Genomic DNA, 22908 nt, shown 5'->3' on the forward strand with positions numbered 1-22908 from the left:
GTGAAGAAAGGTGTGTTTCAATTTTTATTGGTGTTTTCATTTGAATAACAAAAGTTGTTGTTTCTGACTTCAGACTGAGTATTAGGATCTTGGGGATGGACGTTTTGCAGAAATTGTTACTCAGCTACTAATGGAAAAAAATGAGATGCAGCTTTGTAGTAAGACCATTGAATATTAACACAAAGAGCCCAGAAACACTGAGCTGTACATGAACATGTGGAGAAGATGGTTGTAGTACCTCTGAATGTGCAAATGACGTGTTACAGATGCAGTCTAGTACATTATCATTGTTTGTTGGGGTAACATAACTGGTGCAAGAATTATGTTATTTTTTTCCCAGAAATCAGGATGTAATGGCTTTGGCAGTTATATCTTAAGGTGTAGACTCAGTTCTAATGCTGGTATGTAATTATGGACAGTTAGCTATTCAGCTACCAGTTGAATATTAATTGAAGCAGAAGTAACAAGACTGTGTAACTCGTATCACTATAGGAGTTCCTTAGCTCAAAAACAAATGAACAGAACCAGATCATCTGAACTTGGTGGTTGAGGATTGTGCAGACAATCTTAACCAGTAGCAGGAATTTTATTAACAGTTGATGGAGTTTGCCAATATGTTTGTGTGATCAGGTTGCTGCCCTAGTAGAATAACTCACATTCATTATATTGACAATCTGTTCACAGTGTCTAGGTCATGGACAATGTGTAGTAGTTAAAGCTGTTGTAGCAGCAAGTAAATCATAGATCTTATTGGGAAGAGCAGTAAAGGACCCAGATATGACATGGATGTTACTTTTTATGTAGCAAGGTAAAGTGTGACTATATCAGATTAGTTAAAGCAGCACTGATGCACACAAAATTTTACACTTGCATGAAAAGTTACAAGAGCATTATGATGTGTCTCGAATCACTGCTAAAAATCATGAAAATATGGTAACTGACCTTTGATGTAGCCAAGAGTTACAAGGACTATAAGTACGGAGATAATTCAGACTTTTAATCATGCAAGGACTGGAGATAATACATTACACCATATGTGCAAAGGTGGTTTTGCTGGTTGCATTTAGAGTGATAACAGTTGTTGTAATACATACATTGCTCAGAAGAAAAGCTGGCTATGACAGTGTAAAATGTATCAGAAAATTGTAAACTTTCTCTTACAGATAATAGCAATGTTATAAGTAGACCTATCTTCAAAATATATATAAAAGCAGTTAGTACTTACTGATCATTGACAATTACTTTACTACGTAGACTAAAGTTTGGTTATTGGTTGAGTCATCATTCACAAACAATTACTGGTATGTTGGCTGAACAGTGGATAACAAACAATGATCACCTGAAGAGATCATGTGTCAAGGAACAAACTTTAACAATCAATTATTTGTACAGTTGTACATAGTGAAGATACACATTACGAAACCATCTGTAGGCCAGAGGTTTGATAGATCATGTTGTTCACTCTATAAGTATGTTTGTGAAGTTTGTAAACTCTGACCAACAAACTGGGAGGAGCATCTACAATATGTTAAGTTGGCAAAAACCTTCCAGGAGAAGTACATTGGTTTGATATCAAGATAGCCAAGTGTGGTCTCAGCCTGGGTAAAACATCTGAGGGAAGCATCTTGGTAAATGTTAGAGTATGTGAAGTGCAATCAAACTGGGTAGAACATACACAGTGGAAGTGCCTTACATAGTATTTTTCTGTCTCACGTTTTGTACATAAGAGATGTTGAGATCAACAAGTGCAGTCCACCAAGGCAAAAAGACACCTGGGGGAAGCACCTTGTGATATGAAGCAATATAACAAGTGTGGTCTGTCTGGGCAGAGAACATATAGTGGGAGCACTTTGCATAAGTTTGTTATTTTAATTTCTTGTACGAAAGGTATTGAGAGATGAACAAGTGCAGTTCACCAGGGCAAAAACATCCAGGGAAAGTGCCTTGTATTAATAATGTATGTCATGATCAACAAGTGCAGTCAACCTGGGCAAAAACATCTGGGAGAAGCGTCTTGGATTGATAATATAATAATAATAGTGTATAATATGAAGCACAACAACGATAGCCCTCTTATCACCAAGTGAGTACATATGACTATGAGATTGTTTTATCATACAAATCACACTTGTGAGGAAACCTCCACGGTCCACAACTCCAGCAATTGGAGTTGGCAAGGTACCCCATGCTCCACTAGAAGAAAGATGGGAGGAATACGCGTTAGTTGGTCCAGAGGGATAACCAACCAGAGACAGTACAATGGGTGGCAACGTTTCCCTATTTTGAAAAGCAAAAAGACCTGGATTGTAAAAATCATAGGTCAGTTAGGATGGGCAAAAAATCCCTATCTGCTTTACTCAGGTAGTACATAGGTGACGGTCCTCAGTATATATATATTGATAAAAAAGTGATATATAGATATAAATACACCACTGAATAAGCAGCCACTGGTCTCACTGAAACACAGTGAGCATCATAGAAGTATACAGAGATAGTGCTAAGATGTATAATTCAGCATACCAGACCAGGTAACACCCGCCACCAGGTGGGATCCTGAAATATGATGCAAATCAATGAAATAACATTTAAAAAATAATATGACGACTTACCCCAGTCAAAGGTGAACAGACATGTGTATAATCGCCACAGGAGGAAGACATATCTATATTGTGCAGAGAAAGAGTGACGAATGTATTGGGAGTTATCCACATACCAGCCTGAATGATCTCCTCCAAGAGATGGTGGTGTCAAGCAGCTAAAGACTTAGTTTGATGATAAATTTAGTGTGAATAAACAATAAGGAGACAGCGACCTGCCAGGGACATATCAAAATATGCCAGTCAAATGAGTTGACGAACCCAACCAGTGAGCATAATAGGTGAAAGATAACGGGAAACAGAGGAATGCCATAGAACAATTAAACAGGAAATAGAACAAGGAAATGAGGCAGTACAAACCAATAGACACAGCAGGGAAGGAATTGGACTACTGGACAAAGTAGATGATCCAGACCCAAACAGGAATACAGGTGGGAAAGGAAGGTAAGGAAATAAGATAAAAGGCAAAACAACTTCCATGGGCAGCCAAAGTCTAAGGAAGGAATTCCTGATCCGAATAATGAATAACATACAAGGAATGGTAAATGGTGGCATAAATATTGGAACTATGATGACCGCATACCAGAAGGGGGGTTAGGTGTTAAAAAGAAAATGGTACAAGGAACAAACTGCAATGGGTTCAAATAGACAGGACATGAAGAACAACAGACTCGGCAAGAAGAGTGGGCAAGGTAAGATCCTGAGGATGAGTGATAGATATCTGGGACTAGGGTAGAAAGGGAGCAAAACAAAAATCAGAAACCCTCAGACAGAATTTGTATAAATAACGTAAGACACGAATTCCCCTTGAACTAAAGTCTGTGCCCTTCCAGCAGACATCACTGACCTTCAGCCTGGGGACTAGTGTTAGAACCATTGTCTGCTTATGGCAGAAAAATTATCATCCACCATATTAAATCTCGAATTCATATGAATAATGTATAATTCGGGAAACAAACATTTGAAAACAAACGAGTAGAAACAATGGAAATCAAACACAAGAAGTTGAAACTGATATTAACTGGTGATCAAGCACAATTAAAATTGTGTATTCACATGGTGAACGAGTTAAAACACACGTCTATACACTAGAATGCCAACTGAGAAAGTGAGGATTGTGCTACAATACCTGCATTAGTATAGGTGGCACAGAATGGTTGGAGGAAAGTAGTCGAATGATCATCACATCTTACTGCAATGATGCAAAATAATAAAAGAGTATAAAAGACTGGTGCACTGTTGAAAATGTCAGCAATTCTTAGAGGGTAAATGAAGGTCTAGATAGCTTTGGATGAAAAAGGGTGGTAACGTTGCAGAAGTTTGAGCCAGGAGATTGGGTGTAATGGTGGTATGCACTGGTATGTGCATAAGCAACTCAATTCTGGTTGGATTAATATTTATTTCATGCATAAACATTTCAGTGAGGTGATCTACTAGCTACAGCAGTCATGTGAAATGCAAACATATTGACAAAGTAAAGCTGTATATCACAGACACACCTCTTATGGTTTAGTTGGATCAAAAATCTGAAAAGAGTGAGCATGACAAGTGTGAACACAGTAAGAATACTGCGTTATACAATCTCAACACTGCTAATTAGTAGGAAAAGACTAGTAGTGTTTAACTGTGTGGTCTGAGAGGAATAGGATGAGAAAGCGCTTTTAGGTGGGTAGCTGAGCTGTTTGAATGATCAGCAAAGACATGGATACCTCCTAATCAGTATGGATGGAACTAATTGCCTTGACAAGCAGTTAAGGTGATGATTGAATCAACAGTTATGAAGTTACAAGACCTGTACACTGTTGGATATACAACTGTTTAGTGTAGGTATTATTATTTTATTTATTGTGTGTTAATATTTAACGACTGTTTAGTTTTACATAAACACAGAGTTAAAAGTTAATTATTTTAAAGGCAATAGTTATGACAAGTTTGGTTAAGTGACTGTATGAGTCATACCCTGTGTTTGCAATTACACTCTCTAGGCTTTACTAATATTGTTGACATCACATTACTTGAACCTTTACTATTTTTCTCATTACCTTAACTGAGAATTGTTAAATCAGCACCGTTCATATACTTTACAGAAAGTTCGAGACCTCAGTTATCAATGTATAAATATAGGCAACCAAGCAAGCACAAGTTAAGAACTAAATAAGTAGAAAGTAGAGAAAAAGTGAGGTTCAGTCAGATAAAAAATTAGAAAACATACTCAGTGCGTGAATGATTAGCCATAACAGGTGATATTTTAAAGCGAGTTTCACGGTTTAATAGAGATGAGGAGAATAATTTGTCTTGTTAAAGGGTGTTCTAAAGTAATTGAACCCACCTGTGTGGATTTTGAAGAAAAGGAGACAATTATTTAAGGTTCAGGATACAACTGTGGTAACCCACGAGGTAACGTAAGTGAATTATTCATCGATTTGTATGGTGAGAAAAGAAGATAAAGAAAATATTCTACAGCAATTGAATCAGCCCGTGTGGATTTTTGACAAGAAAAGAGAATTATTTGGAGTTTTAGATACAACTGTGATATCCTATAGTGTAAAGAATTCTTGTACATACATTTGACTTGTTTTGAATACATTATTTTAAAACAAGTGGATTATGTGCTGTCTATTATTCAAATTTATTGCCAACAAGACACGGACACCTACTGAAGAAAAATCCTTTGCCCACTCATATTTAAAACCCTGACAAACACCAAAGGAGAGTTGTGGTTCTTTCAGAGTTATGAAATGGTTTTTGTGATGGTACACCAACTGAATATTTTACAGTATTCACTCAATCATCACAGTTAACACATTTGTCTGAATGAAAGCTTGGGTAGCTATAAGATCAACAATTGAAAGGATATGGCAATCTTTGATTTCTCAGTTACCTAGCAAAACCATGTAGTATTTGTGTGGCACAAACCACCCGAGACTCTCTACAACTTGGACAGTTGAAATTGATAGACTTAAATATTAATAAGTTGATATAACTATTGATGCTTGCTAGAGGTTTTAATAAACCAAAATTCTAAAAAGGAGTTGCTATTCTTGAAGTTTTCAGGTGGAATATTTTGGTGAATGTTGATTATAAATTATTTTGTATCTTAACAAAGGTTCACATCTTAAAGCTTGGCAGCCCTGCAAATTCCTTCCAGGTTTATAATGATTGAGTTAAGATTTTAACAATACATGGTATAAAAGCAGATAGTGGTAAATGATAGTATTTTGTTACAATCACTTTTCTTTTGATGCCAATGAAGTGGCTTTGAAGATCCTTCACCTACAACAACTACAGGTAATGGAAAGTTCAGCTAATGACAGGAAATAATTTTTTGTTAAGCCCAAAATTTTTACAATGGGCTTTTTGTGCTGTGTCCACTGTGGGAGGGGATAAAATATCAGATCTTAGCATTATAAGTCCTATCCTCAGATTTCTTGATCTATGTAACAATATGAATGATGACTCGGAAAGTGTAAAATAATTTTTGTACAAATTCAACCTGAAGTTATGTCATTCAAATTTCTTGTTTGAGTGAGTTTTTTCATGACAATATTTACTAAATGCATTTTTTTTTGTTATTTGTATTCATGGGTGGAAACTTGTCTGTGTTTTGGTTTTACATATATAACAGTGTGTATATATATATATATATATATATATAATAAATAAAGTAGTAAGAATAGTCTCGTCCCTTTAGTGGAGTCATTCATAAATACTATATTGCATGTATAAACAAACTCAAAAACAATTATCAGGCAATAGAGAGTCTTGGCCAAGGATCTGACATGCAAGTTGAGAGTCATAAGTTTGAATCCTCATTGCCAAACCTGCTCATTCTAAATGGTACCGACTGGGCTAGCCACCCAAGTGTAAAAATTCTTGGCTTATAAAAATACCAGCTAATGTTGTAATGGGGAGGGGGAAGTCTTGACTGAAATACTAAGGTATAAAAAAATTCTGCAGTAATCAACTTCAGCTCCAATTATTTTTTGTCTTTTTGGTGTTTTTTTAATAAACAGTTTTATTTTAACTAGAAGAGTAATTTTTATTTCCTTGAATAAGATATTGTACTTTGCAGATTTGTATTACACCAAATATTAAGGGTCAATGAGTCAGTGTTTTATATTGGTGATGATGGAGTAGTATCTCTAGTTGAAAATGATTAGCACAGTCATATATTTTGCTGCTTTGCTGAATAACGTGAGATCTCATACAATGAACTTGTCACACAAAGAAAACCAATATGTATGGATAATCTCATTATTTAACAAAAACAAATGTCCTATAGTTTCATTCCCATATTAACTGGCTGTTTGAGATGATGAGACCAAAAACCATTTTGTTCAGCTTGCTATCAAAATTTATTATTTTCTTCCAATTATCTCAAAACCATAAGTCAGAAGTGCAAATATCACTTCTGTAAGCACTAAAACTAGTATTGTAATATCAAACAGTATAAAAAATGTCAACATTCAAAGTTATTAACATTTAAGTAGAACAAAACAGTCATTTTAAAACCTTGATATTTTTGATGTTTTGCATTTTTAACAGCATGGCTAAAACCCATGATAACAATTACTTCAGTAGTATGATGCTTTTGGCACCTAAAGCACTAGCTATGGCAATTCACAGTTGAGATATCCTTAAGATTCCTTTACTGAAAGGTTTAAAAATATTCTTTGTTTGTAGTTTTATGTATAGTAAGTATAAAAACTAGATTCTTATTCAAATTTAATTCCTTGAGCTAGAGGCAAGTCTTTGCTGTAATTTATAGTGCAAGTTGATCTCCTCATGTACTGTTTCCAAGCATCACTGCCCGATTCTCGTCCACCTCCGGTATGCTGTAATACAGATGGGTTTGAGCTTAATTAAATCTATTTTCTTAGTTTCTACAGATTGGCAAATATTAAAGTGTGAAATTCATAACTTAAACACAGATTACTTTTGCAAATCTTCTAATCTTACATAATTGTGTAAACAAATCAGCATACTCTTGTAAAAATATCTCTGTAAACAAACACAACCCTTTTAAAAACTTTACATTTTCTAGGCTAAGTATTATCAAACATTTGGTTCTGGTAAGGTAATGTAGATAAACAAAGAAAAACAATAGTAGTCCTAAAACAGGACCAAAAACATATGAAACATCTGAAAGAATGGCCACTCTTTCACTAGTAATGAAACTCACTGCTTTGTACCTGATGTAAAGAGAATACTTTTTTTTAAAGTTGAAGAAATAATTGAACTCTCATATTACACAAGAAGCTAAGAACAAATATATCTCTCAACTAATTGTTACAATTAAATTACAGTAACAATATCATGGTGTTCAAGCTATCAAGTGGGATTATACAGAACCTTTATACAAAGTTTTACAGATATTATAATTACTCTCTGTAATACATTTCATACAATATCACTGGATTTTTTTCTTTTTCAGTGTGGAAATAATTAAACAAATTGCATGTAAGTTAGTACAAGCTTACTGAAGCATATCTACTTCCAGCTTAAAAAATATTCATAAAATTTGATTTAGTATTTGTATAATTTTTTAGGTTGTGTAATTTCCAAAATTTTTGTTCAGACACCATTTTGAAAAAACATTAGAAATACTTTATTTCATCATAGAATTTTAAATTTTTTTGATTAGCAAATTCTATTTCATATACACAATTAGTTTGAACTTCATTAATTGTTGTTTGTTAAGCACAAAGTTATACAATAAGATATCTGTGATGTATCCACTGCAAACTTGATTGACATTTGTTAACATATTTCTGTTCATACTTTATCTGGCTAACTGCAGTTCCAGTTATAAATCATAAACAAACTCATCAAAAACTGACAAAGATCTAGGACTTAAACTTTAAAAATGGCATCACTGTTACCTTTGTCAGGTCAGGTATTGTGATTTTTGCTAACAATATTTGTTACAAAGGTCAACATTTTATTATATTTTATTTTCATGATAAGTCTTTTATTTGTGTGTGTTGTTTAAATAACATTTAATAATCATGGATTTGAGTCATCAGAATGTTTTGTCATGACTTACTATACTCCTTAAACCTAACTATTAGTTAACCTGATATTTTATTATAGAATAAAAGTTAATTTTCCTACACTGAAAATGTATTTCTGATACACTTACCTCCTCTCACATAAATAACTAGAATTCTACATTGAATAGGTGGATGAGACAGTCAGATTCGAAGATAGGAAAACGTATGAAGTAATTCTATTGTGAGGATAAATCTACAAGTGATCTTGTGGAACACTCCATCTCTGCAGTGTGAGTTGCATGGCCATGGAATTATAATATGTAAGTGGACAGAGTATGATCCAAACAATTAGCATTAATAAGAGGGAAAAATAAGAAAAATAAATTATCCAGTCAAAGTCTCACTGAATTCTGATATTCTAGAATGGCTACTGGTGGGAGACAATAACCTAAAGAGAAACAAAACTGCAATCTGATGCAAATATTGAAAGATGAACATATAGATAGTCCACATGGCTGACTGAAGAAATACCTACAAAGGACTACAAAGATGAAACGTCAATAAAAAGGTAAAGTGTCAAATTGGGTGAGAAGGCACACGGAACAAAGTAGGAGAGGAAGACAATAAAGAGAAAGAAGCCAATGGAAGGAAGAGCCGAACCCAACTGTCAAAGGAAGAGGGAGAAAGAACATGAACAGAGGATGGTTGCCAATGAAGGAAGAGGTGTGAACAGACACCAAAGAAGGAAGCCACGCAGGCAAAATAACAGAGAAGAGCATGTATAGAACAAAGAAATCTATATGGATCAGGATTAGGACAAAGGTGTGAAACAGAAGGAAGAGAAAGTGCTAAATGGGAGTTATTCTCACAAGCTGCCAAAGTGTTATGGAGGGAAAACAATCCAAAAAAAGGACGAGATATGTAGAAGGACAAAGAGTACGTGAAACATCAATGGCAAATAAACAGACTTACTGCCACCCATAAGCAAATAGGAGAAAGAAGAAAAACATAAAGGAAGGTGAAACAAGGAGCACTGGGAGAGTGGTATGAATGTAGGCAAAGTGAGGCAGTGCAGGACCACATTAATATCCTCATCTGGAAAGGCAGCCTGCCATGATGAATGACAAATCTGGAAGGAACACATCCACAGGTAAAGTACAGAAGTAAATACCTGTGGGATCGGGTAAAAGGAAAGGTGTGGGACAGGACCACCCAAAAATATGAGACTGAGGAGACCGAAAACCTCCTATCCAAAAGTCAAGATGGGAAATCTGCATGACTAAGAACAGTGGGTTTATCAGGGAGAAAAACCCTGGACCCAGAAACCAATGACAGAAAAATTCCATTTGCATTGAAAAACTTCCATTCAGGAAAGGCTAACCATCGGGAGAAGCTGGATCACCTTGCCAATGACCAGAGGGAAACCAGGCATGAAGAGGAAGGTCTGGATGAAACATCAGTGACTGAGGATGGCAAAGAAGGGATGGAGACTGAGGAAAAGGTAATGGAGTAGGAAGTTGAAGCTGGAAAAACTGCAGAAACCACAGCTGAAACAGCCAGGAAAGAGCTATCAGAAGGACTGAACAAGAAGTGTCAAGGATGAAAGAAATCACCCAGAGAAGAAGGAGAACAGGAGGATAGACAAATGTGTAGATCCAATCTTGACTGAAAACATAGCCAAAGCAAGAAGACGAGGACCTGGAGACCAAAACCAAGGCAATTAGTGGTTAAGAGACATAGCAAAAGCCTCAATGTGAGGCATACCCCATTGAAGTCAAAGCCACTGGAAAACAAAAGGATCGAGCTATTACTCTGTTGGATAAATGTTGTCTCTACAGGAATCCAATCCATGACAAGAGTGAAAGCACCCTGAACATGACATGCAATGATAGGAATATCGAGCCTCTGGAGAGATGGAGAATGAGTGCTGCCCTGGTGATTGAGATAAGCAACCACTTAAGAAAAGTAGGAATGGATCATTACCTGTTAATTTCTGGCCAGATGGAAAAAAATTAACCAAAACACAACCTACAGTGAGAAGCTCCAGGACATTGGAGAAGACCTCTTGGTTGCACACCAAAATCCTCGAAATTTCCAGTTGATCAACCCAGTTGATGGTTACAAAGTCAGTCCCAGAGACCAAACCCATGCTGAAAGAGTTAGCAGCCCATTACAGCCACCTCCAGAAGCATCTAATAAGGGTAACAAGGCAAGCTACTGTTTGGAATAAGTGAACGGTAGCCAGTCGACCAAAGAAAGAGGAATGTGAAACCCAAGAGTACATAAATGACGAACGAATGATCTGAATGCTAACAAAACATACAAGGCCGAACAAGTCTGAAGGCGCTGTGAGTGAAACAGGTGGGACAAACCAAGTACAGGGCACCAGTCTCTGGTTTGGAGCAAGGACAACAAAAAGTCTGGAAAAAGATGATGAACAGGTGCAACAGTCTGTAGAGACAGAAAATCTTGTACCTCCTCGGACAGACACAGGGGAACTTTACAATAATTTAACTTAACAGACATAAATACTTTTTATTTAAACATATAGGGGATACAACTTATTAACATATAAGATCTTGCCACATTCTAAACCAGATAAGAATATAGAATTCCTAATCTTTCAAACATTTTCCATACTCAGTGTTTTGTTAGTAAGTGTCATTATCTTGCTAATTCATCTTTTTCCACTGATTTCAAAATTCCATAAAAACAAAGGAACTCACTTTTTCACCACCAAAAGCACCACCTATCTCTGCTCCACTTGTTGGGATGTTGACATTCACTATGCCACAATCAGAACCTTTAGGTCCAAGCCACTGTAAGTGGTATAAGAGGAGTAAGTCAGAATGATAACAATCAGAAATTAAAAATAATATTAGTTCAACTACAAAAACATGGCACTTTAGGGATGATCATATGCTATTTTGGAAAACAAAGATTAATTATAACGCATCAAATTACAATAAGCTATTTTAACTTCTAAACTATTATACATGAAGCTATTATTTATTCATAAATAATATATTTTGTTACATAAAAACAGTTATAAATCACATTTTGTTCAATAAAATAATTAATTTAAGTCATATGTCACATTAGTTATTATAAATTATAACAATACAATTTACTCTTGTATTTATTTCCTGATAATGAAGTAAAACTCTTTAGAAAGAAAACAAACAAAAAAAAACTTTGTACCAGGTACCTTGAACACAGTTTCCAAGTTTTTTGTAAATATACTACTGGATAAACCTTGTTTTACTTCGTTATTCCAGGCAAATCCTTCTTCAGTGTTCTTCATTTTGAGGACGTACACTATTGGAGCAAATGTCTCTCTGTGCACAATTTCAGCATCGTGGGTCAATCCAGAGATAATTGTGGGCTCTACAAAATTCCCAGGCCTGTCAACAATCTATATAATCAAAAATCTAAAAGTTAATACTGATTCATACATTTACAAACACACTACAATAACAGAGAAGGCCAACAGTTTCAAATACACCCACAGCAACATGTATGTTAATGCATACATGGTATTAAATGGTAATAAAGTATAAAAGTGTACTGGAAGCCAGTATGTAGTGGTTTTCAGACACACATCATATTTTAAATATGTGATAGTCATGAGATTGTTTAATTAATGTTGTTGATAATTAAACTTCTTTTAAGGTCTTGCTTGGCAACATTTAAACAAATGCCTACAGGTTGATAGGAAGGTGTATTTATTTGAATTAGGTATGAAAACTTTAAGTGAATAAGCTATAAGATCAATTATTTTTGCTTTGAAATTTCTGAAAATATACAAAACTTCTTAACTGTTACAGTATTATATTAAAAAGGTAGATCCATCACATTTATCTTACAAAATACATATGAAATGTTTAATCTAGAAGGACAGTTAGACAAACTCTAAACTATAACTAAACTTTTATTCAGATATACATCTATTCTAACAACCATCCTACTATCTTTAGATCTACACGTAGTTTTACACTAAAACCTATCCTCATGTCGATTCATATGTACCTCTAATTTACATCTTTCCATCCTTCATGTTAAAATGTATTTATTTTCTTCAATCTGATCAAGATACACTTTCCTTTACACACCAATATCACATCCCAATATACTTGTCTCCATATACTCCATTCTTTTTTCTGATCCAAACTTAACTTTTCTATGCACTCTCAGATGCAAATATACATATCCTTATAATTCTTTTTATCTAGATGTACCTTTCCTCCATATTCCACCTTCCCTCCCTGTTTCTGGGCATCCTCCACTGCTTTCATATACATCTCTGCTCCTTGTTTACTGTGCATGGGTCCATATAAAGTACCAGGTTCAAGTGGATCCCCCATATGAACTTGAGTATAGGCTTTCTTCAGTCTTTCTAAAACTTCATCATACAGCTAAATAGAAAGAAGTAGTTAAACATAAGACAAGAACAGAACAGCTACACTATATATTAATCTTAACATTCATACCTTCAATAATGTTCAAAAAACAAAAAAGCCCAGACAAAAAAGTCAAAATAACAAATATCACATACAAATTGCAATGTGAGAATGTTATAATGCACCACAGAATGACATAGGGTTGGTTCACACAGTGGTGGGAAAAGATATTTAATCTCTCTTCCTAAACCTCACATATGAAATGAAACTCGAACCTAAAGAAAAAGAAAATTACTATCACTGCAAGCACTCAAAACAAACTCCTTCATCTTTTCTACATTTAAAACTATAATTCATTATCTGCAACCAGTTGTGTGAAGGAGACTGCTCCTAATGAAACAAAAAAGCAAAGATATGGAACTAGAAAAATAAATTATAAATAAAGGTTACAACAAACAAACCATTGAGGATCAAACTCTCAAACTTGCATTCCTGCTTCCATAATAATAAGAAACAGCTGATATTCCTGTAAACTCAGTAACTATTAATGGTAGAAGAATAAAAAATTAAATTTACTCTCCAACTTCAGTTTAGTATCCTGTTAAACTGGGTGCTAAAAGTGTGAATGATCTTAAATAACTTGGCATGTTACTTGTCTATTTAAGGTAACCTTAACACGTGGTAAGCATAAAAACTGTTGTACTGATGAACATAATTTTTAAATTAGTTATTTATTTTTAACCCTGCCAAATTCTATACTGTCTCATAACAGCATTTTATAATTCTATTCTTAATCCTAGATAAATTGATAGATATATTAATAATGATGTATATGATACACTGATTAGGCTAGGATGTGCTGTTCTCTAGATCATGATTTCTCAAATGGGGAGCCACTGTAAAGTCAGTAGGGCTATAGCAAATACACAATACTGTGTAGCTAATCAGTATCTATAGAATTATTGGGGGGGGGGGGGGGCTCAGTCAAGATGTGGAATGCTCCTGGGAACTTTATGCATCAGAAATTAGAATCATAAAATACTTTACTTTTCCAAAATATAACAATCAGTAACAATTGTTTTCCAGCTTTTATAATTTAAATGATACAGCAGTGTTACAAGTTTTACCTTCACTGTTTTAGTTAAAATAATAAAGAAAACTAATGTGGCCAGTTGAGAGATCTTATCTATGGTAAGCATGTTAAAACAAACTTGGGGTAAAGTAAGTATCTTTCTTTTAACACAGGTTTTATGGTTTTAACATACAAGTTTTATTATTCATCAAAAATCCAATTTTGCAATCAGAATGAGTTAAACAAATAATAATCAGCTACATTGTACGAGAAACAAAACAACATTATTCATTAAGTTATCTCTTGGATAAGAAATTAATATTATCATACTTTGTAAATTATATTTAAACAATATAGTTTAGTTTCCCATTGTATTGTTACTACTTTCTTTTTATACTTAATAGATATACACTTTTGAAGTTCATAAAGGAAAACCAGTAAATATTTAATGAAATAACTTTGCTCATTTATCACAACCCAAGTATACATACTTTAAAAAATACTTAATTTTTTTCCAGTAGCTTTGGATACTTTCTTTCAGTAAATGAAAATACTTTGTGATATTGTTACCTTTTCATGAATGATAAGTCTTCTGGTTGTAGTACATCTTTGGCCAGCTGTTCCCACACAAGCAAATAAAGCTGATCTCACCACCATGTCAACATCAGCATCTTCACACACAACTATAGCATTATTACCTCCAAGCTCCAGAATTTTTTTACCAAATCTCTTGGTGACAGCCTGAGCTACTTTCTGTCCTGTAGCAGTGCTTCCAGTAAATGATACTAAAGGCAATCTAGTATCATTGGCAATAGCATCTCCAATTTCACTTCCACCACAAACCAAAGAACAAACGGCACCAGGAAGACCATTTGCCTACAATTCAGATGGCAAAGATGCCACATACAAAAATATAAAATATAGGTTCTGCTACTTTCTTTGTTTAAAATCAATAATGGTTTCTAGGCCCAAAGTCATAGGCAATAAAGTCTTCTTGTAATAAATTATTAAAAAGTTTTATTCACACACACCATAAAAAATACAACTTGAACAATATGCATATTACACACAAAAAAAGATTTATTCATCAAAAATTAAGGTATTATTATTATTAATCTTTATATTTTGCCCCTCTATCAACTCTGACCTCACATTGCTAACAAATATTTTAAAAGTCTACTTTAAAATCTTGAGTATCATCAGGTCTTAAGCAAATATTTGCAGGTCTGAATTGTTTTAAATTGTTTTTTCCATGTACAGTTACTATGTGTAACAGTAAGTCTATTCTCACCTCAAACACTGAAGACAGAATTTTAATTACAGCAATACTTGTTAATGGAGTAGAAGGGGCTCCTTTCCACAAAACAGTGTTTCCACAGGCTAGTGCTAAAGCATTGTTCCAACCATAGACTGCCACAGGAAAATTGAAAGCTGAGATGACCCCAATAGCCCCAAGAGGATTCCACATTTCAATTAGTGAATGACCAGGACGTTCTGATGGAAAGACTTTCCCTTCCATCATTCTCGACAAGCCCACAGCATAGTCACAAATATCAATGTATTCCTGAACCTATAAAAATATTTCATTAAATTACATTGGAAAAAAAAATGAAAGTTACTAAAACTCAATTTCATAAGAACTTCAAACAGCAATGGTAACAGCATTTCAGACATACATAATTGATACTTTTTAAAACTAACAGAAAAAATTAATACATAATTATTTATAAAGCACTATTTTTTTTACTAACAGAACTAAAATAAAAAAAAACAGCCAAAGGTTATCTTATACATTTCCTTTGCCTCGTCAAGAATGTATTACAAGTGGAGAAGAAAGATGGAAGGTATCTATCTGAAATACATTTTCAGGTAAAGAAAATGGTATCTTCAGAAATGTTACTTACCTCTCTAAACCACTCAGAGCTATAATCTCACACTAAAGATGGTGGAGGGGTCAGTGCTCTCAATTATAAAGAAGAGTTCCTATCCTTATAATGAAGTTGTTTCAAAGCAAACAAATTCAAAAGAATAACAAGTATGAACAACGTCCTAAATAATGGGAAATAAATTACTGAAAATTGAGAGCAAGTGAGAAATGTGCCAATCAAGAAAGTGAGGTTCATGTAAAGTATTAGAGAGGAAGCCAGCTGCTCTAGGAGAGTGTGTCATACTCCTATTAGTGGAGGGTTGTTGCATCTATGCATGCTTAATGAGCAACTCAAACTTGTGGGGTATAAAGGCTAGAGCATCAACAAAAAAATTATTTTCAATGCATGATACAATGGATACAGTGATGGGATAAAAATAAACATTTGATTCCAATTAGAAACTATTATTAAAGGGATATACTGAGTATGATGTTAAACTAAGAACTGCCATTCAAAATGGCAACCCAATGAAGCTGTAACTCAGCAGTTCCAAATTATGGTTGGAGATTCCCTTTCCATCTGACACAAGTACAAATGAACCATCTCTCCAAAGCTCATGGGTGCAGAACCTTGTCTAATGTCAAACTCTCAAAGTATACTAAAAAACAGAGGTGGCAAAAAAGAACAGACTCCTCATTAATATTATTGCGAGAAATCTAGTAGCAGTTACAAATCCCACAGAAGAACTACAAAGTAGATGGGTGGCTACTTCATCAGTAGAATCAAGTGCAAATATTATCCCCAAGATGGATAATTTGGACACTGATCACCATTGGCTTAAACATTTTCCTTTTAATCCAACTGACACTAATAATGTGGTTATAGTGCCACCTGTGTCATTAATGAAAACATAAGGGTTCAGCAGGCATGCATTATTCCCGATAGCGCACAAACAATGCCTGGGAAACTCTTGCTGGATAATAACTACATCTATAATGTGTATGACTAAGCCAACCTTCAGAATATGGCTTTGCTCAAAGCCACAATTGCTCTCACAAAAACCAAGGAACTTCTGCTGGATGGAACTGCACAACCAACCAAATACATCAACTAGAAAAGCTACAGGATCATATATACATCATTTGCTTCTTCAATATCTACCACAGATGCTATAAACAGATGCTCAAGCTGTAGTTGCTCTAATAAAAATTAAGGTGTTTCTACTGAATGAAACCATAAAATCTACCAAAAATATCAGCTGCAACAGCCAGGGCACCACTGTAGCTGCTACAGCTACCATGAACAAGGTTTATGTGGATGCCCACAAACCCTTTATTACAGTCTGGGCCAAGAAAAGTGCAGCCTCAAATGTTTCAGATGACTGCTATTGTGGGTATGAAATGGTGGTTTCTGGTCAAGTCTTGAAAAAGAGGCTATCATCTATAACATTCACAGGTAGAGCCATGGTTGGGGAAACTTTATAGGTAATAGTTAATGGGACAAAAAACAATACCTATGGTTTAACTATACCAAAAGGGTAAAGATCAGCTTGTATAGCACTCCCATGCCACTTGAGTTTACTTCAAGTTAAACCATAAATTTCATATTCTTTAGTGAGATCTAACTTTGTAAACATCCTACACGGACTAGACCTGTAGCTAATGATAAGCAATATAGTCATTGCAAAACATAGTGTCACATATACAGGGCAAAGTAATGCATTTGGGTTATACTCTGCACTAGCACACATGTCTGAAGCATGGCCAGGAGGTGAAACAGCTTTCAAACAACAAAGGTTTCAACTCCAAAACATTGGTGATTTTCAGTAGCAGCTTGGGGGTAAGAGAAATAGCCAAGCTTCTCTCAACAAGAAGTATTATAGGATGCTCAATACTGTCAATAGTATGAACACATCCTTAATTGCTGGTGCCTTTGGCTTTAGTATGTTTGAAGCCAACCTTCTAACTACAATTATTGAAGCACCCCTGGTAGTGGCTGTGGCCTTGTTAGGATCACTGGGAAATATATCAATCACCATCTGAACTGGATGTGCAAAAAAGGTGTTATGGCTAAAGCCAAGCTCAGTACCATTATAGACTTTGTTGGAAAAAATCCTGTGTGATAATGAAATCTCTAATGAATAGTTCCACCTAATATTAGATGAGGTTGATAGGTATACACTGATAAAGGAATAAACTAGATCTAATGCCCATTCTGCATCCACAATAGACAAGGTTGCCAAAAAAAAAGAGAGCTCATTATGCATGGGCACAAGAAGCCCATACTTACATCAAATAATTGGCTGGCAACTTGCCATAAAATGGTCATGATAAATGGAGCCTTCCCTTACCTGTTATTGTTGACACAGGTAAGAAGGCAAATGAAGCATTTTCAACTGTGTTGCAAGGTCTTAATGATGGGAGAGAAGTGTCTCATTCCTGGTATTCATTACACCCTCTAATATACTTTTCATGATACACAAATGCTTATTTGGGGGCACACCTCTAATGCCAAAAGCTGGGAAAAAAATTGGACCTCCTTAGGAAACACCACAAGCAGCTCCTCTGCTATGCTACTAAGCCATTAAATGATGGAGGTATTTTGTTACAAAGTTGCTCACTATAACTTTTCCCACTGGACTTGCCACACAACATTGTTCATTTGAAGTCAAGGAAGGGGTGGCAACACCCTGATAGCACAGCTCCCAATATGCTTACCACACAATGTACAGGTGCTCACTTGAGAGTTGGTGATGATGGTAACCCATCCACTACCTGTGGTAGCCCCAATAAGCCCCTTGCTATATTTGGGATCAATAAAGAGGTAGTCCACAAAAGAGATTAACCCAGATCCCTGCTCCACTTGGGGGCTGTGAGGGAGACATCCATCCCCTCAGCACTCATGGCAGATATCAGTATGAGGTTCTAAGCCCTGCTTCTGCTCATAATAATAGCTTCTAAAATAAATTCATTATATGTATAGATAAATTCATTATATGTATTGATGTATTTTAAATACAAGTAATAATGCTTTTTGAAATTCAGGTATGCAATTTTTCCAAAAACAAGTTCTAATAGTAAATTCGTAAAAGATATAAAAGTATATTCCATTTCGGAAAGTACAGATCTTGTGGGTAATACCTATTTTTGAAAATACAATTCTTGAATGCTGTCTTTCAAAATAGGTAATGATAATACTATACTGTAACATAATGGTAAGTAATACTGTCTCCAAAAATATATGTGGCTAATGTTCTTATTAATAGAGTTTACTAATAGAGTCTTTCAAAAAAAAAAAAATATCATTAACACTGAGTGATAAAACAAGAAATTCTAATCTTTATAAATATAAATGTAGGAGAAGTACATTTAATTAGCTAAACTGATTGGCATGTTCATTTTTAGCTTCACTAAGCAGATAATGTCATTAAGTTACCAGTACCTTCTAAGACAGAGGTACAGTAAGAAACAACCTTGAGGTACCTCTTAAATATCTAAACAAATAATATTTTATCAATAAACAAAAATACATACATATCTACAGTTTCTAACACCAAGTTCAGAACACAACTAAAAACATGTTTTAAAGTTATTTGTAAACAAAGTTGTCTCATTACACTACGCTACTGATATGCTTCAAAACTTGTATCACCCATAAACATGGGTGTGATAATAAAAACAGAAGAAAAAAAAGTTCTTTCATATTAACATACAAGAATACATACAACTTATATACTGAAACGGCACATACAACTGAATGAAAAATAATAAGAACAGAATATGACTATTACACTCAACTATAAAATGAGCAGTATGCTATACCAATACATACCTCTCCTTCTCCCTCAGGCAAAATCTTACCCATCTCCAGAGAAACTAATTTCCCCAACTGGGTTTTTTTCTGCCTCAGCGCTTGACCAATTTGCCTTACAATTTCTCCACGGTGTGGTGCTGGCAGATCTGCCCAAACCTCCCATGCTTTCTGTGTTGCTTGTACAGTTTCGTTATAGTCTTTTATATTTCCTTGAACAACTTCAGCAATTGGCTGATTATTTGCTGGACACATGGACTGAACCACCTAATAAAAACAATTTACACAATTTTCATATTGATGTTCAATGACAGTTGTTTTGCATTTCTCAAAATTTTATGCATACATTCAGTGCTAATATTTCACAAAACCTTTACAGATTGCATTTGGATTTTACAAGAAGAAAAGAGAATTATCAGTACATGGCAGTTTTGCTCAAAAAAATCCTAAATATATTTGTAAATAAAAAAAAAGTATAAGTGCATATACAAAACAATATGAAAAGTAATCCAAAATGAAATGCTGCAAAAAAATTTTTAGGTGGATATAAAAAAAATAACTTTGGTTTGTGTTTTAGCCTTTCCTAGAAAACTCAAAATTATACGCATATACAAAAGCTTGATTAAATAAAATAATTATTTTATGGAATTAACACAAACCTAAATCTCCCAAGCTGGCCAAACCTTGCAAGATATTATTGGCTTTATGGTAAATTAAATATTGTTTATATTGAGGATACTCAAGTAATGAAACAATGCATTTTGATCTTTTTAGGTAAGAAAGTACAAAAAGCATATTTAAATAGCTATGCTAATTACCAGGTTGATTTTTAGTTTTGCTCTAAGTCGGTAGCCTGCTCTGATCAGAAGCTAATACCAAACAAACTTGAGGAAACATGAAGATGCAAAAGAACAAGTTGTACTTGAATTGAGAACACAAAGAACTGTAGATTGATTAGGTATGATAAACCGTTTTTTGAAAATATCCTTAATATTTTTTTACACAACACTAACATACCAGGTATGTTGAAAATGAAAACAAATAAAAACAAGATGACAGAAGGACATTTAGTCTGGTTATGTAATAATTCATCAATCCCTAAAAGTTAAAAATGATTTTTTCTAATTTTTGATAGGTTGTTTAGGTAGAGTATTCAAAATGAATCCAAGTTTCAAATGGACAGCAACTGCCTCTTGTAGAAAACTACAAATGTAGAGGATGGTGTTTCAAAAGTCTTCCACCTTTCGTCTTCAGGTCCAGAGGAAAGGCAGAAGACTTTCGAAACGTCATCCTTTACATTTGTAGTTTTCTACAACAGGCAGTTGCTGTCCATTTGAAACTTAGATTCATTCAGATTTTTTCTATATCAAGTAATTGCATAGCCATTCACATCCAACAAATTTTAAAACTTTTTAATACTAGCAATAAACAACTTATAACACCAAATTCGTTATTTTTCTTTAATTATACGCTCAACGTTTCACTTTACAGCTTCTTCAGGAATGTTCCACTAAAACACAAACCATAACAGTACAAATCTTCAATTGGTTTCAATAATAAATTCTAGTCAAATCTACAGCATGCATTTCTACAGCGTGTGTATGAATATTAATTTCTTTCTTACAGTGACCCTTTTCTGCACATATCACAAGATTCAAGATTAATGTTTGTCCATGAAATCAGCATTAATATTTACACTGTTGTTCAAAGTTTTATATTATCTAAGTTGAAGTTCCTTTATTTCAAAAGAAACCTTAAAGAAAAGTTCTTAGTTTTATTTTGTCATGATCCACACCTTCCGGAAATGTTAAATTTGTGTCTGTATAGATTGAACATTTCTTGACGCATGCTAACCTTCCACATATAGAAATAATTGAGGTTAATTGCTCTATTTACATATTCTTCTCTCAAGTTCCATAGGTCACATTTGGAGAAAGGAGAAATAAATTTCTCTGACTTCTTGACAGATGCCACACCCACTTTCTACCATTGAGTTCTAATTTCTCAGCCAATAATACTTAGTTTAGCTAGATGTTTATAACCAATGGAAAGAGTGCTTTTTGAAGTACGTTCTCTTAACTGTTATCTTAAAATTGGCACAAAGAATTATACATGGAACTAGTCAAACTGCTCTTAGCATTGTTACGGCTTTGTCCTTGCTACTTTAGTGTTACTTCTCACCTAGAAATACATTTAGTTAGATAAACAGTTGCATTGTATTTAGGTTTAAGTTTTATATTTTATTTAATTACGTTTTAAGATGCATATTTGAAAGGTTTAATTATTTTTCTATATATAAGTCCATGCCACCACATTCTGCCAAGGATGGAAGTTTCTCTGCCCAGTATACGGAAATATTAGCCGGGGACACCCACTTATGTGTTGCGATAAATAACAATGTTAAAGGACAGGAAAGGATAATAAATTATTAAAATAAATTATATGTAAAAATGTAAATACATGCAAATAAAGATGATGCTTTAAGATTATTTCACCAAATATTAAATTGTATGCATGTACAAGAAGCTGGATGTTCGTTGCTCAAAAAAAGGGATTTTAGTTTTGAGCATGGAGTATTTACTTCACTATATTTGCACTGATTCCTTTTAATTTTCTAATAATTGCACCTTTCTTGGAAGATTTTGGGTGATGGGAGTTGAAGAAAAGATAGAGGTTTTCTCAATTGGTTTGTGAAACAAGACAGATTGTATATTACTGTCATTATCGATCCTTAAGGTAACGTTCCATTGCTCGGGGTTAGAATTATAGGGCCATGATCCCTAAATCCAATGTTGTGGCTAGGGAATTTGGGCTGCAACATATATACTTGTGAATGGATCACAACCTGTAGGAAACAGAACTCTTCTAGTCTGGAATTATTAACACTCATCCTCACTCTCCAACCATGTGGGCAAGGTAATTTTCACTTTTTCCTGGAATTATGGGGTGGATGTGGAACAAATTGTGCTCAACCAAGGACCCAGGATTGGACCACTCTGCATTTGAAATTATGAGGAGACAATGGACCTTCTTCCATGAACAATGTACTGAAGCAATATTGATCAAAAAGAAGGGCCACTCCCAACCCAAAAGGATAGCCAAGTATCAAATCGGAACCAGTTTTATGAGTAGGCTTCCATGTAGGCTGGTGCCTCTCCTTCCAAAAAA

At 34.5% G+C, this 22908-nt stretch overlaps 1 protein-coding gene across 1 annotated transcript in view; it reads right to left on the bottom strand.

Moving 5' to 3' along the window:
- Positions 1 to 6928: 6928 nt before the first annotated feature.
- The window catches only part of LOC106464638 (alpha-aminoadipic semialdehyde dehydrogenase-like), a 22214-nt gene continuing 6234 nt past the window's right edge, over positions 6929 to 22908 (bottom strand). The window contains exons 2-8 of the mRNA XM_013924795.2: positions 19762 to 20007; positions 15354 to 15632; positions 14633 to 14938; positions 12829 to 13005; positions 11799 to 12005; positions 11317 to 11409; positions 6929 to 7432 (exon numbers count right to left, since the gene is read on the bottom strand). Coding sequence (XP_013780249.1) covers positions 7313 to 7432; positions 11317 to 11409; positions 11799 to 12005; positions 12829 to 13005; positions 14633 to 14938; positions 15354 to 15632; positions 19762 to 20007 — 1428 coding nt within the window. The 3' untranslated portion in view covers positions 6929 to 7312. The remainder of the gene's footprint in view (positions 7433 to 11316; positions 11410 to 11798; positions 12006 to 12828; positions 13006 to 14632; positions 14939 to 15353; positions 15633 to 19761; positions 20008 to 22908) is intronic.

Source organism: Limulus polyphemus, unplaced genomic scaffold (genome assembly GCF_000517525.1).
Source record: "Limulus polyphemus unplaced genomic scaffold, Limulus_polyphemus-2.1.2 Scaffold1706, whole genome shotgun sequence".
Lineage (NCBI taxonomy): Eukaryota > Metazoa > Arthropoda > Merostomata > Xiphosura > Limulidae > Limulus > Limulus polyphemus.